General features: G+C 41.9%; 1 protein-coding gene across 2 annotated transcripts in view; it reads right to left on the bottom strand.

The window, feature by feature from the left end:
- The window catches only part of BMPR1A (bone morphogenetic protein receptor type 1A), a 182797-nt gene that overhangs the window by 13221 nt on the left and 154206 nt on the right, over positions 1 to 15370 (bottom strand). For both annotated transcript variants that reach the window (XM_079794314.1, XM_079794315.1), the window contains one exon: positions 2956 to 3100. In XM_079794314.1, coding sequence (XP_079650440.1) covers positions 2956 to 3100 — 145 coding nt within the window. The remainder of the gene's footprint in view (positions 1 to 2955; positions 3101 to 15370) is intronic.

Genomic DNA, 15370 nt, shown 5'->3' with positions numbered 1-15370 from the left:
TGCCCAGCCAGCCCTCTGCTCCTCTGCCCCTCCTACCAGTCTCTATGCGTTCTCCACCTTCGGTCCTTGGGTATCAATCAGGGTTCTCTCCTGTGACTTTTCTGTTGATTATTCAGGAAGCCTTTCTGTATTTCAGTTGTAATTCCAGCTTGTTCCTGGGAGCATGTCTGTGTAGAATCCTTCTATTCTGCTACCATTTTTAATCCCTGTAGATATCTCCGTTTTGTATTTTAATCATCAATGTGAGACTGCCAGCTGACATCCACAGTCTTGGCCATATTTGTGGATGTGCAGTAACATCTTATTGTGCTAGTTTGTGTTTCCCCAATGATGCTATATTTTCATATGCTTATTTGCCATTCTCACATCTTCTCTGGGAAAGTGTCTATTCAACTCTTTTGTCCATTAAAAAAAATGAATTGTCTTACTACTGAGTTGTAAAAGTACTTTATATATTCTGCAACACAAATTTGTGATTTGGTTTTTAATGTTCTTAACAGTGTCTTCTAAATAAGACAAGTTTTACATTTTGAGAAAGCCCAATTTATCATCTTAAAAACTGCTTTATGCCTTTTGATTTCCTAAGAAATCTGTGCTCAACTCAAGGGTCACAATAATTTTCTAAAACATTTTCTTGTAAAGGTTTTATACTTCAACTTTTGCATTTAGGTCTATGATCCATTTCAAGGTAATTTTGTGTATGGAGTAAGGTAAGGGTTGAGATTTACTTTTCAGCTAACAGATGCCCAATTTTTCCTGTACCATGTTGTACAGACGGTCTTTCTCCCACTGAATTACTCTGGCTCCCAAATCAGTTGGTTACATATATGCATGTCCACTGCCAGGCTCTCCATGCCTTTCACTGAAACTCCCCTTCCCGCCTTATCTTTATGCAGCACCATGGTGGTTACATGGCTTTACATTAAGTCCAGAAATCGGGCTGTGAATCCTCTTTGTTCTTCTTTGTCAAAGTTGTTTTGGCTCTTTTGGTCCTTTATATTTCCACTAGTGGCACAGTGCACAAAATTTGTGCATGGGGGGGGGGGGTGTTCCCTCAGCCTAGCCTGCACCCTCTCCAATCGGGGACCCCTTGGGGGATGTCGGGCCTAAACCAGCAGTCAGACATCCTCTCACAATCTGGGACCACTGGCTCCTAACCGCTCACCTGCCTGCCTGCCTGATCACCCCTAACTGCCTCTGCCTGCCTGCATAATCGCCCCTAATTGCCCTCTCCCGCTGGCCTGATCTCACCCCCAACTGCCCTCCCCTGCCGACCTGATCTCACCCCCAACTGCCTCCCCTTGCCGGCCTGGTTGCCCCCAACTGCCCTCCCCTGCTGGCCTGATCTTGCCCCCAACGGCCCTCCCCCGCCGGCCTGATCACCCTTAACTGCCTCTGCATGCCTGATCGCCCCCAACTGCTCTCCCCTGCTGGCCTGATCTCACCCCCAACTGCCCTCCCCTGCCAGCCAATTTGGGTCTGATTGGTCGGTTTCTATGCCAGTCAGCATCAAAAGCTCTACCTCCTAGACAGCCATTGGCTCCTCACAATTCACCCAGATTTGGTTCTGATTGGTCAGTTTCTATGCTAGTCAGCATCTCTGGGCCTGATCAGAGAGGCGGGGTTGATCAGCAGCCTCCGTGGAGGCCGGGAAATAGAAGCGCAGCTGACGGTGAAGCCTGGAGAGAAAGAGAGAGGCAAAAGCTGATCAACAGCTGCCACAGAGGCTGCGGATCAGACCCTGCCTCTCTCTTCGGGGCTCTCTCCGGGCCTGATCCAGTCAGTGCTGGGTCGCCACGCCCGAACCCCTCAGCAGTCAGTGCTGGGTCGCCATGCCCGAACCAGCGGCAGTCAGTGCTGGGTCGCCATGGCAACCCAGCACTGACTGCAGGACTGACTTCCAGTCAGTTGAGACTTCAGTCGTTTTGGACATTACAGACTCTGGGTTTTTCTACATTAGAATATTAAATGTCAGAGTCAGCACATCAATTTTAGGAAAACGGACATCTTAATACTGATTCACAGACAGGATATACATCTCGACTTATTTAGGGCTGTGTTGATTTGTTTTGGCAATGTTTTCTAATTTTCAGTGTACAGGTCTTAAATAATTTTGGTAAGCTTCTTGCAAAATATTTAATTTTTAATGCTACTTCTAGTGAATACAGCTCTTATAATTTTAATTCCTAATTGTTTTTTTGCCAGTGTACATGATTTCAGTAATTTTTGTACAATGACCTTGTTTTCTGATGAACTCACTTATTGGTTGTCTTAGCTTTATGGTATCATCCTTGAGGTTTTTTACACAATTATGTTGTCTGTATGTAAAGACCATTTTACTTTACACCTTTCCAATTCAATTACAGAAAATATTTAGTTCAGTTAAATGAGAGATGAATGTATTTAAACAAGTGTAATTAAACAAATAAATATCTACCTGAATATCTGGTGTTTATCATAAGGGTCCTCTCAACCCCTAACCTTGAGTATTTCCTTACATATAACCCTCTTGTAATTACTCATATATGGTATTGCATTGTGAGAAGTGTCTTCTCTGTGAAGGTCTGTGGGAGAAACTTCCTTTTGAGTTAAGAATCGGAATAGTCCAGGAGTCACACACCTGATTCACCTTCAGAATGGCTGTTAGAGCAAAGCTTGTGAGCTGACTCCAGCACTTATGTAACAATCCATGACCACACTTCCTTTCCTAACCTTACTTGCCCATTTTCCTTGTTTCATATTTCTTATTTTTGACTAATTTCATCTTGCATTACTGCAGTCATCTTTCTAACTAAGAAGGAAAATACACTTGCGGTCATGCTCCCGAGGCTGTCCTAACCATGCACCCATAGCCTGTCCTGATCAGGCACCGATCGTAACCACGCCCATCACCCTGTCATGACCACGCCCCATCACCCTGCTGTGACTCTCTGCTTCCACAGATGCCCATCTTACCAGCAGAGGCAGTCCGGAACCGCTGCCAGAGCTCTGCGACTGGTCAATGAGGTCTTTCAGGGACTCTCCCGCGGGGATAAACGCTTCATCCTGTTCCAAGTCACGATTGTAACGACGTCTGCTTGAGATGCTCTTGCAATAATGTCTTTTCAAAAAGCAGAAAATAATCTACATTAAAATCCTAAAACTATAAAATTTAAAGGTTGTCAACAGCATTATTCTTCCTTCAGATAGGATCATATCAAAATTAGCTTTAGCCCAGACAACATGCCTCTGCCAACAGAACCTCCAGAAGGGGCTCTGCCATTCTAACCTGAGTGCTGCTTGGACAAGTGGGAAAGACAAATAAAAAGAACAGCATGTTGATGTGACTCTACAATGTTTTAAATTACAGATACACACACACACACACACACACACACACACACACACATATATGTCTACAAAGTTCAGAGAGGATATATAGCAAGTTGTAACTAAGTTTTTCTGGGGATGTAGGAATATAAACTTTCTACTTTACACAAGTATTTTTATTTGAATTTGTAAGAATACTAAGTGTACCGGTTAATAATGGTGGATTTTGTAATAAAAGAAAACACGGATAATTTCAAGAGAAACATCAAAAGTGCTTTTACTCAAAGTAATGTCCATCACTAGCTATACATTTCCCCCATCTTTCAGGTAATTTGTGGATACCGTCCGAATAGAACTTTTCTTGTTTTGAGGCAAACCATTCAGAGACCAAATTTTCCACTTCTTCGTATGTTTTGAAGTGCTGCTCAGAAAGTGCGTGTGCCATCGATCGGAACAAGTGGTCATCTGAAGGAGCAAGGTCTGGTGAATACAGCGGGTGGGTTAATACTTCCCAGGCAAGATCTTTTAACATGTCTTTAACTGGTTTTGAGTGTGTGATGGTGCGTCATCATGAAGCAAAATTACTTTTCGGTGTCTTCTGGCCCATTCTGGTTGTTTTACGATCAAAGCGTGGTTCAAATTGATTATTTGTTGTCGGCAGCGATCAGTCTTAACGGTTTCACCTGGTTTTAGAAGCTCATAATACACCACACCTTCCTGATCCCACCAAACGCAGAGCATTGTCTTCTTTCCAAAGAGATTTGGCCTTGCAGTCGATGTTGATGGTTGACCTGGATCAACCCATGATTTTGTGCATTTGGGATTCTCAAAATAAATCCACTTTTCATCGCCAGTCACAATTTGATGCAAAAAGACTTTCTTTGGTACAGTTGAAGCAACATTTTACTGATGACTTTTCGGTTTTCCATTTGTCTTTCGTTCAGTTAGTTGATGTGGCACCCATTTTTCTTCCTTTAAAATCTTTCCTGGGGGGGTGGGGAGAGAGGGGTTGGAAAGGTAATGGGGGGATGAGGACACATATATAATACCTTAATCAATAAAGAAATTTAAAAAATATCTTTCCTTTTGCTTGTAAACAATTGGAAATTTTTTGCTGAGCAACGTTTAATCCTTCTGCAAGTTGTTTTTGAGTGTGACATGCATCTTCATCCAATAATGCTTGTAATGGTTGGTCTTCAAACTTTTTCGGTTGACCTGGATGTTCTTTGTCTTTCACATTAAAATCATCACTTTTAAAGCGTTTAAACCAGCGTTCACAAGTATCTTGAGATGGAGCATGTTCACCATAAACTCCCCGAAGTACATGATAACTTTTTCTTCAAAATAAAGTAATGAATTAAAACTTCCCGCAAATGCTCCCTTTTTTTGGCACGAAATTCGATATTTTTAAGCGTAAAAATATCTATGATGTTAACACCTTCAGAAAATCTGACATGAAGTTTTCAAGCTTCTGTCAATAAAACAAAGTAGCATACATATCAAATCACATATATATCAACATATATGTAACTCCACCTATTGAAAAAAAATCCGCATTATTAACTGGTACACCTAGTTCATTCAGTATCAAAATGAACAATAAATATATTTCCACTTTTTAAAAAAGGAAAAAGAAGTGTATGGAAAAGAAATCAAACAAGTCCTCTTCATTCACTCTTGTATTTTCGAAGGCTTCTCTTTTTAAAATTCCAAATTATGAAATATTTTAAACATATAGGAAGGTAGAGATTTATTTGACACTTGTGTATACCATTTAAATTTAATAAATATTAACATTATTTTAGATATATTGAAAAGAAATAAACATTAGCAATATCTGAAGCTCCAGCCTGGTAACTCCACTGCCTTCCTGTACTCCTAACAAGTTCTATCCTAGAAGTGATTTATCTTTCCAATAATGTAGCTATACTTTTACCATAACTGTAGGTATTCATAAACAACATTGTTTCTCTGGATACAAATTTACATAAATGGCATGTTGTAGTAATAATTTACACCTTGCTTCTGAGTGAAAAAACAAAATAACCCTCATGTTCTACATATTTATTCATGTTGATACTTATAAAAAATAACAGCTAATTTTTTTGAAGCCGTGTGTGACAGGCATTGTTCTGTGACTCACTTCATCTTCACAAAACTCCTAAGAGGTAAGCACTACGTTCCCATTTTACAATGAGTGACCAGTGGCCCCCAGGCTCATCTGCCCAGTTGCACAGCTGGCCAAGAGGAGAAGCTGGGATCCAAACCCAGAGGCCAAATCAGAAATCCATGGTCTTAGTCATTACTATTCTGTCAGGGAAATAATTTAACGGGCACCTCGTAATCCTCTTAGGAATTTGCTACAACTTACTGTGCTGCCATATTTTAGTTATTTCCAAAAAGTTTGTTAATATAAACAGGGCCGTAAAAGCCATTCCTGTGCCTGTCTCTTGTGCAGATGCATAAAATTTCTTGAAGGTACACATACTTTCAATTTTATTGACATCCACTAAACTGCTCTCCTTTATACTTCCACCAAAAATGCAATCTCCCAAAGCCCAACACCCCACATTCCACCCTAAACCGGAACTGCCACAGTTCTGACTTTCGTCAACCTGAGGGCGATGAAACAGTAACTTGTTTTTGTTTGATTATGAGGGAGGCTGGAATTTTGTTTTTCACAGCTCAGTTTCGAACTGCCTATTCATTGTTTATGCACATTATTCAATTGGGGTGATTTACCCATTTTTTTCTGATTAATTCGTAGTTCTTTACATAATCTGGATACTAAATCTTTGATAATTATGTGTTACAACAGTCTTCTCTCGGTTGACATTGTCATATCATTCCCTTTATGGTGTTTTATGTCAGTTTTAAATTTTAATGTTGTCAAATTAAATTCATCAAACTTTCCTCTTTTTTTGATATATGCTTTTGTGTCCTATTTAAGACAACCTTCCCAACGCCTAATGTCATAAATACATTTTCAAGGTTTAAAAATTGAGATTCTCACTTAGCCCTTTAATCCATTTGGAACTTACAGTACAGAACAAAAATCCGAGAATAAATTACTTACCATATGAACATATTTGACCATTTTTATAATTTTATATTTACAACTTAATATGGGTAACTGACTCAAATGGTTTAAAATTCAAAAGGCACAAAAGGGTGCACAGTGAGAAAGCTTCCTCCCGCCATCCCCAGGCCCCCGGCTTCATCTCCGAGAAGGACCTAGAGCTAGAACTAGTTCCAGTGTCTTAGGTGACCTTCTGGAGACATGATATTCAAACAAAAACACACACACTGGGGCTCATGTCCCTTGTTCTTTTTTCTTCCAGAAATGGTAGTATACCACCTCCTGCTTTTTCACTTAGCTTTCTCTCTGAGGGATCATTCCATAGCAATGCATAAATGGCCTCTGTTTTCTTTAATGGCTAAACAGTATTTCATCATATGCCTGTTAACCATTCCCTTACTGGTAACATTTAGATTGTTTATAGCTTATCTTGTCCCTCAGTTTGAACGGAGGGGCTGTTTGAATTAGAGGAGCTAACAATCTTGGGGTTTAATTGCCAGGTGCGTCTCATAAACTGCGGAAGGCCACAGAAAAGACAAAGAAAGGCCTTTTCCCATCCTAACAGTCTTACTCCCCACGGCTGAAATGAAAGACATTTCCGGCACATCTGCAGTACAAGTTAGAACTGAATTTGGAATTTTGATGGAATGCTCTACTGATCTTGAAGGTTATTCTCTCTCCACCACTGTATGAAAGTGCCCATTTCCCCATACTCTCATCCACACCCTTGTTATAAAACTTTCAGAACATTGTTTTTAATTTTATCCAAGTTCTTTCTGTATTTGTCTATTAAGTTATATATAGCAGGTCCTCAAATAACGTTTCGTTGTAGCATTGATGAGATGCCACAGGAACTTAACTCTTGTTTATATCAATTAGTGTTTGGTAAAATGACTTAATTATACTTTGTTTCACGTACAAGTCACAGAACCTATGGACATTACGTGAGGACTCACTGCAGTTCTCCGTGGCCGAGTAACCAAACAACAGTTCCTACCCATCTCATCTCATCTTTTCCCATCCATTTTGCACTTCTGGAAATCAAACATTTTCAACTTTTCTAAGCTGATTTGCTTCACATTTACCTCTTTATTTCTAAATAACATGCTTATGCTAACTTTTTCAGTTTTTCAGTCTTAGGCTTTAACTACTGACTTCAAACTGTGGAAGATGAGGATTTAACTCAACATTTAATAGCCCCAGCCCTTCCACAAACAGAAATACTTTCATCCTTAGATCCTCCCAATAGTCATAAGCACAGTACTTGTTCAGGTCAGCATTCAATGTCTCCACACCGAGGACTAGGTAAACGCTGTCCACACATGGATCTCACTGTATTCCATGGTTATTTTTTGCTTTCCTGCTAACCCTCCCCCCACTCCACCTTTAGGACACAGGCCAAGACCCATTATTTCTGGGAAAGAGGAGAACAAACCCCTCTCCCTCCAGGAATGTGGAGGCCACACTTCCCTGCTCCCACCAGACAAAGAGCCACTGATGCTGAGGAAGGGTCAGGACTCTAAGAACATCTCCTCCTGAAGGTCTACAACACAGAAGCCTGCCCTGAGGACCAGAATTCCCTCCGCCCCTTTCCCCCGTGCCCCACACCAGAAGGAACATGCTCAGCAGGCGACTCTGGGCGAGAGCTAAAGGATGAGAGAGCCTTGCTGTGGGCAGGCGTGCAGCGAAGGCAGAGAGGGTTAGCAGAAATAGAGAAAAACCCCTGCACCCAAACCCTGGCCCCAAGCAGAACGTAACGTCAGACCCTCTGCCCCAAGGGCGTGTGAAACCTGTGCTGCACTGAGGGCACAGGCCCAAACATTAGACAAAGTCCAAGCCCTATTCACCTCTTAATCAGCTGACTCACAACCCAAAACACTCATGTCAAGAGAAGAGGCATGCCCGTTTTTAGGTGTGTGTGTGTGTATTTTAAATCTCAGTCTATTATTCTAAACATGATGTACAACATTCAACCAAAAGTTATGAAGCAAGGAAAAGCAGACCACTGTCAGGAGTTAAGGCCATCAATCAATAGGACCAGTCTGAGATGACTCACGTTGAACAGGTTCCTTAAAATAACCACAACTAAAATGGCAAAGCACCTAGCAGAAAAAGGGGACCAGCCTTCTAAAAAGATGGAAATTTTCAGCAGAGAAATGGATCGAGTCAAATGGAATGGCTAGAAATAAAACAATGTCAAAGATGAAGAATTCCTGTGACAGACTCATCAGAGAATGGACACAGTTGAGGAAAATAAAAACTAGCTAACTTGAAAACAGAATAGAAATTACCTGAAATAAAAAAAACCGAAGAGGAATAAGAATGAGAAAAACTCAATACAGAATAAAAGAGCTGTGGGATAATATCAAGTAATCTAAAATATGTGCAACCAGAATCTCAAAAGAAGAAAGAGCTAAAGGAACAAAGTATTTGAAGTGATAATAGACGGCAATTTTGCAAAATAATGAAAGACATCAAGCCATACATTTCAATAACCTCAGTGATCTCAAATGAGAGTAAATACCAAAAAAGAAACACGCATATCCTTAATATACTGTACTCAAATTGTTTAAAACCAAAGAGAAGGAAAAAGCCTTAGAAGAAACCATGAAAAAAATTACACACAGTGGACCAAAGAATTATGAAAGAAACCATGTAAACCAGAAGACAAGGAATTCCAGTGGCCAGTAGACCTACATGCAAGAAATTAAGAGGAAGTTCTTCAGACAGAAGGAATACACCAAATGAAAACTTGGACCTAAAACTTGGAACTAAACAAATAAATGGAGGGTGCTGAAAATGATAAAAACAAACACGAATATAAAGGTCTTTTTTCTTCTTTTTATCACTTTAAAGCTGATTGGCAGCTTCTTTTTTAGGTACACAAAAAATGTTTATCATTTTTATTATATGGAACATTACTTGGCAATATTTTTTGCAATTACTTTAGTTTCAAAATCATGCATTTTTCATACTGAATTGAGTGGGACTGAGATATCCTTTAATACCAGTGAGCATGTTGTGCCTATTATAAAGCTGGAAGTGGGCTTTGTATCTGATAAATTAATCTGTGATACTGCTTCTAAGCACACATTCCAGGTCAAGGGGAGGTTGATGGTAATCAACAAAACTTAAAAAAAATAATCTTTATTGTTCAGATTATTACAATTGTTCCTCTTTTTTCCCCCCCATACTCCCCTCCACCGGGTTCCCACCCCACCCTCTGCCCTTACCCCCCCGCCACTGTCCTCGTCCATAGGTGTATGATTTTTGTCCAGTCTCTTCCCGCACCCCCCACACCTTTCCCCCCGAGAATTGTCAGTCCACTCCCTTTCTATGCCCTGATTCTATTATATTCACCAGTTTATTCTGTTCATCAGATTTTTTATTCACTTGATTTTTAGGTTCACTTGTTGATAGATATGTATTTGTTGTTCATAATTTTTATCTTTACTTTTTTCTTCTTCTTCCTCTTCTTAAAGAATACCCTTCAGCATTTCATATAATACTGGTTAGGCGGTGATGAACTCCTTTAGCTTTTTCTTATCTGTGAAGCTCTTTGTCTGACCTTCAATTCTGAATGATAGCTTTGCTGGGTAGAGTAATATTGGTTGTAGGTTCTTGCTATTCATCACTTTAAATATTTCTTGCCACTCCCGTCTGGCCTCCATAGTTTCTGTTGAGAAATCAGCTGACAGTTGTATGGGTGCTCCCTTGTAGGTAACTGTTTTTCTCTTGCTGCTTTTAATATTCTGTGTCTTTTGCCCTTGGCATTTTAATTATGATGGTCTTGGTGTGGTCCTCTTTGGATTCCTTTTGTTTGGGGTTCTGTGCGCTTCCTGGACTTGTAAGTCTATTTCTTTCACCAGGTGGGGGAAGTTTTCGGTCATTATTTCTTCAAATAGGTTTTCAGTATCTTGCTCTCTCTCTTCTTCTGGCACCCCCATAATTCGGATGTTGGTACGCTTGAGGTTGTCCCAGAGGCTCCTTACACTATCTTCATATTTTTGGATTCTTTTTTCTTTTTGCTTTTCCGGTTGGGTGATTTTTGCTTTTTTTTCAAATTTTTGACTTGATTCTTGCAATCCTCTAGTCTGCTGTTGGATCTCTGTATATTATTTTTTATTTCAGTCAGTGTATACTTCATTTCTAGTTGGTCCTTGTTCATATCAAGGGTCTCACTAAATTTATCAGCCTTTTCTAGAAAATTCTTGAAAAACCTTATAACCATGGTTTTGAACTCTATATCCAGTAGTTTGCTTTCCTCCATTTCTTTCATTTGTGACCTGTTTCTTTGTCTCAGCATTTTGGCTGCTTCCCTGAGTTGATAGAGTGGCTTTGTGTGATAGGTATCCTATAGGGCCCAGTGGCTCAGCCTCCCCAGTCACCTGAGGTGGACACTCTTGGTGCACCCTTTTGTGGGCTGTGTGCACAGTCTTGTGGTAGTTATGTCTTGATTGTTGTTGGTATCACTGGGAAAAATTGACCTCCAGGCCAATTCGCTGTGAGGATCAGCTGTGTCTACGATGGGAGAACTTCTGTGCTGGAGACAGCCTTATAAGACTTGCTTCAGTGGGGCTTTGGTGCTCACTGAGTCTGCCCCCTGAGTGTGTCTCTTATGGATCTGAGGAGTTGTAATCTGGATGGTCCCACTCTGACCCCTGGGTACAGTGGCTCTTAGATCTCCAAGGAGGTGCTAATTTAGTCTCTGCCTGAGGCCACCCAGCAGGAGCTACGGAGAGATCTGCAGATTCCTCCTCTTTGTTTGGGGTTTGGAGGTGCCCAGATGAGGTGCAGCTGTGAAGCAATGCAAGCTGCTGCAGGACCTTGGGACTTCTTTTGGATGTTCTGGGTCTCACTGACTCAGCTGCAGTTTGTTAGGTAAGTTTAGAATTCAAAGGACCAGGCCATTCATATGCAAAAGCTTCTGTGCTCAGATTGGCAGGGCTGGAGTCTCAGGGCGGAGCAAATAGCAATGGCTTCCCATCAGCCCTGCCCTAAGAGGCCCCTGGGTCTCAGTGTCCCGCGGTAATCGCTGCAAGCACCTCTGAGAAAAAGCCGCCCTTGTGTTCCGGCCTGATGTCAGACAGTCCAGTTTCTCTCCGTATGAGTCTGGGTCCCCAGAGTCTCGCCCGGAACTGGAGTTCAGAGCAGTCGGGAGCTTTTGTCTCCCTCCCGATTGAGAAAGCCAGCCGTGTACTCAGTTGCTGAGCCCTCTCCACGCGCACGCCTCCATACCTCTGCCTTCCGCAGCTCCTCTAAGTCTCAGTGTGCTTTTCTCTTTCCTTCTAGTTGTAGAATTTCCACTCAGCCAGCCTCCCTGAGGTTCTGGATGATGTCTGTTTTGTCTTTTAATTGTAGTTTTGAAATTGTTGTGCGAGGCAGCAGTTCAGGTATTTACCTATGCCGCCATCTTGGTTTTCTCTCTCAACAAAACTTAATGAGTATCTACTGTGTGCCAAGGATGGAGGACACACCAATTCACCATGTTCATTATTATTTTTTAAATATATTTTTATTTAAATATATTTTTATTTCAGAAAGGAAGGGAGAGGCAGAGAGATAGAAACATCAACGATGAGAGAGAATCACTGACCAGCTGCTTCCTGCACACTCCACATTGGAAATAAAGCCTGCAACCTGGGCTTGTGCCATGATTGGGAATTGAACCGGCAACATCTGGGTGCATGGGTCGACACTCAACCTCTTCAAGTATTTATTTGCACTTCAAATGAGCCACACAGGCCAGGGCCACTACGTTCATTCTTAATACTTAAACAGAAAAGTGGTAATTTATCAGTTAGCCATCATCAATGTCAATGAACAAGTTAACCTCTGCTATCACTGAGGTTCCTGTCCAATGGGAAAGGCAGACTTTAGGCAAATGATTATAAACAAGTAAACAAATAAAAAAATGTTAGGTGAAAGTAGTAAATGCTTTAGGTGTGGATCATGGGCTCTACCCAGTTTTTTAAGGGTCAAAGAAATCACTTACAAAAAATGATAGAAATTCCATGTCAGAGGGAAGTACAAAGAGCTGCCAGATGGAGCAGAAATGGCAACTACTCCAGAATGAAAGGAGGTGACAGCTAGAGAGGAGGTTTTGGAAAAGGCACTAATTTTGAGGACTATGTTATCATGAATGTAAGTCAGATTCAAGAAGAATAAATTTGCAAATTTTTCTGGATTAGAACAAGAGTTATCAGAAAAAAAAGAAAATGTTAATGAAATACGTAAGAGAGTAATCTCAACATGTAGAAATATATACCCCTCTTTAACTTTAATCTTTTATGGCTTGCTATAGATAGAAATTTGTGTCTTGTTAAAGCTGAGCTAAATGTAAATGATTCATTAAATTACTAATCTCTACTCAATAATTGGTCTTCAAGTAAATAAAACTAGTACATAAAATTCAAAAGCTAAACACACAGAGCAGTCATGAGATTCTCTGTAATACTTAGTTTAAAACTATAATGGGAACCTAAAGGAACAGTGTGTGTGTGTGTGTGTGTGTGTGTGTACACACACACACCCTCCTGTTTGAAGTGCCACAGCTCAATAGTACTTAGTTTTTTAAGTTTTTTTTTGTTGTTGTTCTTAATCCTCACCCAATAATATGTTTCCATTGATTTTTAGAGAGAGTGGAAGGGAGGGGGACAGACACAGACACAATTCATCTCAGGTACTACAATAGAGTTCATTTCCTGAAGTTTGAGTTGGATCTTTTAAAATAACTTTTATGTCTCTAACTTTTGAATATAAAAAATGCAGTTATAATAACTGTTTTAATGCCCTTGTCTGCTAATCCTAAACTTGGGTCAGTGGTACTGAATGCTTACTATCCTCTCATTCTAGGTTGTATCCCCCCCTTTTTGCATGCCTGGCCATGTTTAATTGAATAGCAGACACTGAGTTTTACTTGTTGGGTGCTGGCCATTTCTGTAACTGCACACATGCTCTTGGGCTTCATTTGAGAACGTAGCTATCTGAAAAAGGCCCGATCCTTTTGGGTCTTGTTTCTGAGGTAGGACCAGAGCCATGTTTAGTGTAGGTCTCCTTACTCGCCAATACTGAGGCCAGACCCTCTCAGTACTCGAACCAGTGCCTGGGGAGCTACGGGTTTTCAAGCCTCACAGCTGGTGGGACAGACCCGCTTCCCAGCCTTGCATCGTTTCCTCACCCGTACTCGCTGATCTGCTGGATACGTGACAGGAACCTTCTGCGGGGCTCCAGCCTCTCTGCAAGGCTCTCCTGTCCAGCTCTGTCTTGTGAGCTCCAAGCTGTGCTCCCCCCTCTCCGCTGTCCCTCCATCCAGACGGCAGGGCTACTAGGGCTTCTGTGTCCCACAGCCAGAGCTCTCATGCCGGACTCCAGGCAGCCATCACTCACCTCGCTTGTTCCCTATTTCTCAGGGACCAAAGTCCTTCACTGCCCTTCGCAGCTCTTAGTGCGAGGCCTTACTGCCCACAGGCCTCCTGGATGGCCATCTGCCCGGGCCACTTCATGGGACGCTCATGTCAGCATAGCTAGGTTTTCTCCTGGGCTACCTGGATTTCCCTGAGAAGAATCTTCCCATCTGTTGTCTTGAGGGAACAAGCCTGGTGGCGGGGTTCTGGGAGGGTTGAGGACCCACCAATCAGTACAAAATGTTCACATGACCTCAGTGCTTTCACTATAATACCTCACCCTCCATAGCAGGGTTCCACAGTTGAGAACCTTACTTTTGTTCTTTCCACAGAACATACTTCTAGCCTTCTGTTGGGGAGATGGTAGGGAAGTCACAAGTTACTCAGAATAGGAGCAGGGAGCTCGATGTCTGAGGCCTGTGAAGATCCTCCCGGGACGCACGCCATGCTGACTTCCCTCCACAGTGCACAGGCCTGGCCCAGGGACCAACAGGTCATGGCAGAAGTGAGGATGGACTTCTGAGTTGAGACCAGCGATTTCCAACCTTTTCCATCTCATGGTGCATAAACTAATCACTAAAATTCTGTGGCACACCAAAAAAATGTTCCATTTTTTGCTGATCTGAAAAAAATATTGATATAAGTCTGACTCATTCACACCAAATGGCTACTGTTGTGTTGGCTGCTGTCAATTTCCAATTTGACAACTTAAGAGAAAAGAGGTCCGTACCCGACTAAATGGTCAGGTACTGCGTGTTTGAAACATTCTCGCAGCGCCCAGCGGAAAATCGCTGGTCTGTGTCCTGAACAGCACTGCCTTCCTCCTTGGTCTCAGGTCACTCCCTCTGCAGGGAGCCAGGCCTCTGCGGCAGCTGTGAGAACTCTGCAGTTCTGTGCAGAGGCTCCCAGACAGGAACAAGATCGCCTGCCAACTTCTGAGCCTCGGAGGTGAGCTACCGTGGGAGGTGCTCTACCAACTCCAGCCCAGCCGTCAGGTGGGATGCTGAACCAACCAGACAAGTCACTCAATTCCTGACCCACAGAAACGGTGAGGGATAATAACTGTTGTTTTGAGCCACAAGTTTAGGAGTGATTGGTTTTGTTGTTGATCCTCACGGGAGGATATTTTTCTATTGATTCTTAGAGAGTGGAAGGGAGGGGGAGAGACAGACAGAAAAACATCAAGAGAAACATCCACTGGTTGCCTCCTGCACACACCCCAACCAGGGCTGGGGATTGAGTCTGCAATGGAGGTATATGTCCTTAAACAGAATCGAACCCAGGACTCTTCAGTACATGGTTCGATGCTCTATCTCCTGAGCCAAATTAGCTAGGGCTAGGAGTGATTTCTTAATGCAGTATTAGATAACCGTCAATACAGCTTCTGACTTTCTAAAATCAGACTTTTAAGTAATTTTCTTGGTTTTACTGCCACTCTCTGTTTCACTTCCAGATAACTGGGACTACCAATTCCTGAACTTCTTGGGGAATTCTATAGTATCAACTGGCTGCTTCCTGGCTTTCAATTTCTAGCCTGGGATTCCAATATTTTAGGTCTGCAGTCACTTACATGTTT

This window comes from Cnephaeus nilssonii, assembly GCF_951640355.1.
Source record: "Cnephaeus nilssonii genome assembly, chromosome: 16".
In the NCBI taxonomy this organism is placed as follows: domain Eukaryota; kingdom Metazoa; phylum Chordata; class Mammalia; order Chiroptera; family Vespertilionidae; genus Cnephaeus; species Cnephaeus nilssonii.
This window is presented reverse-complemented; position numbering and strand designations above follow the sequence as displayed.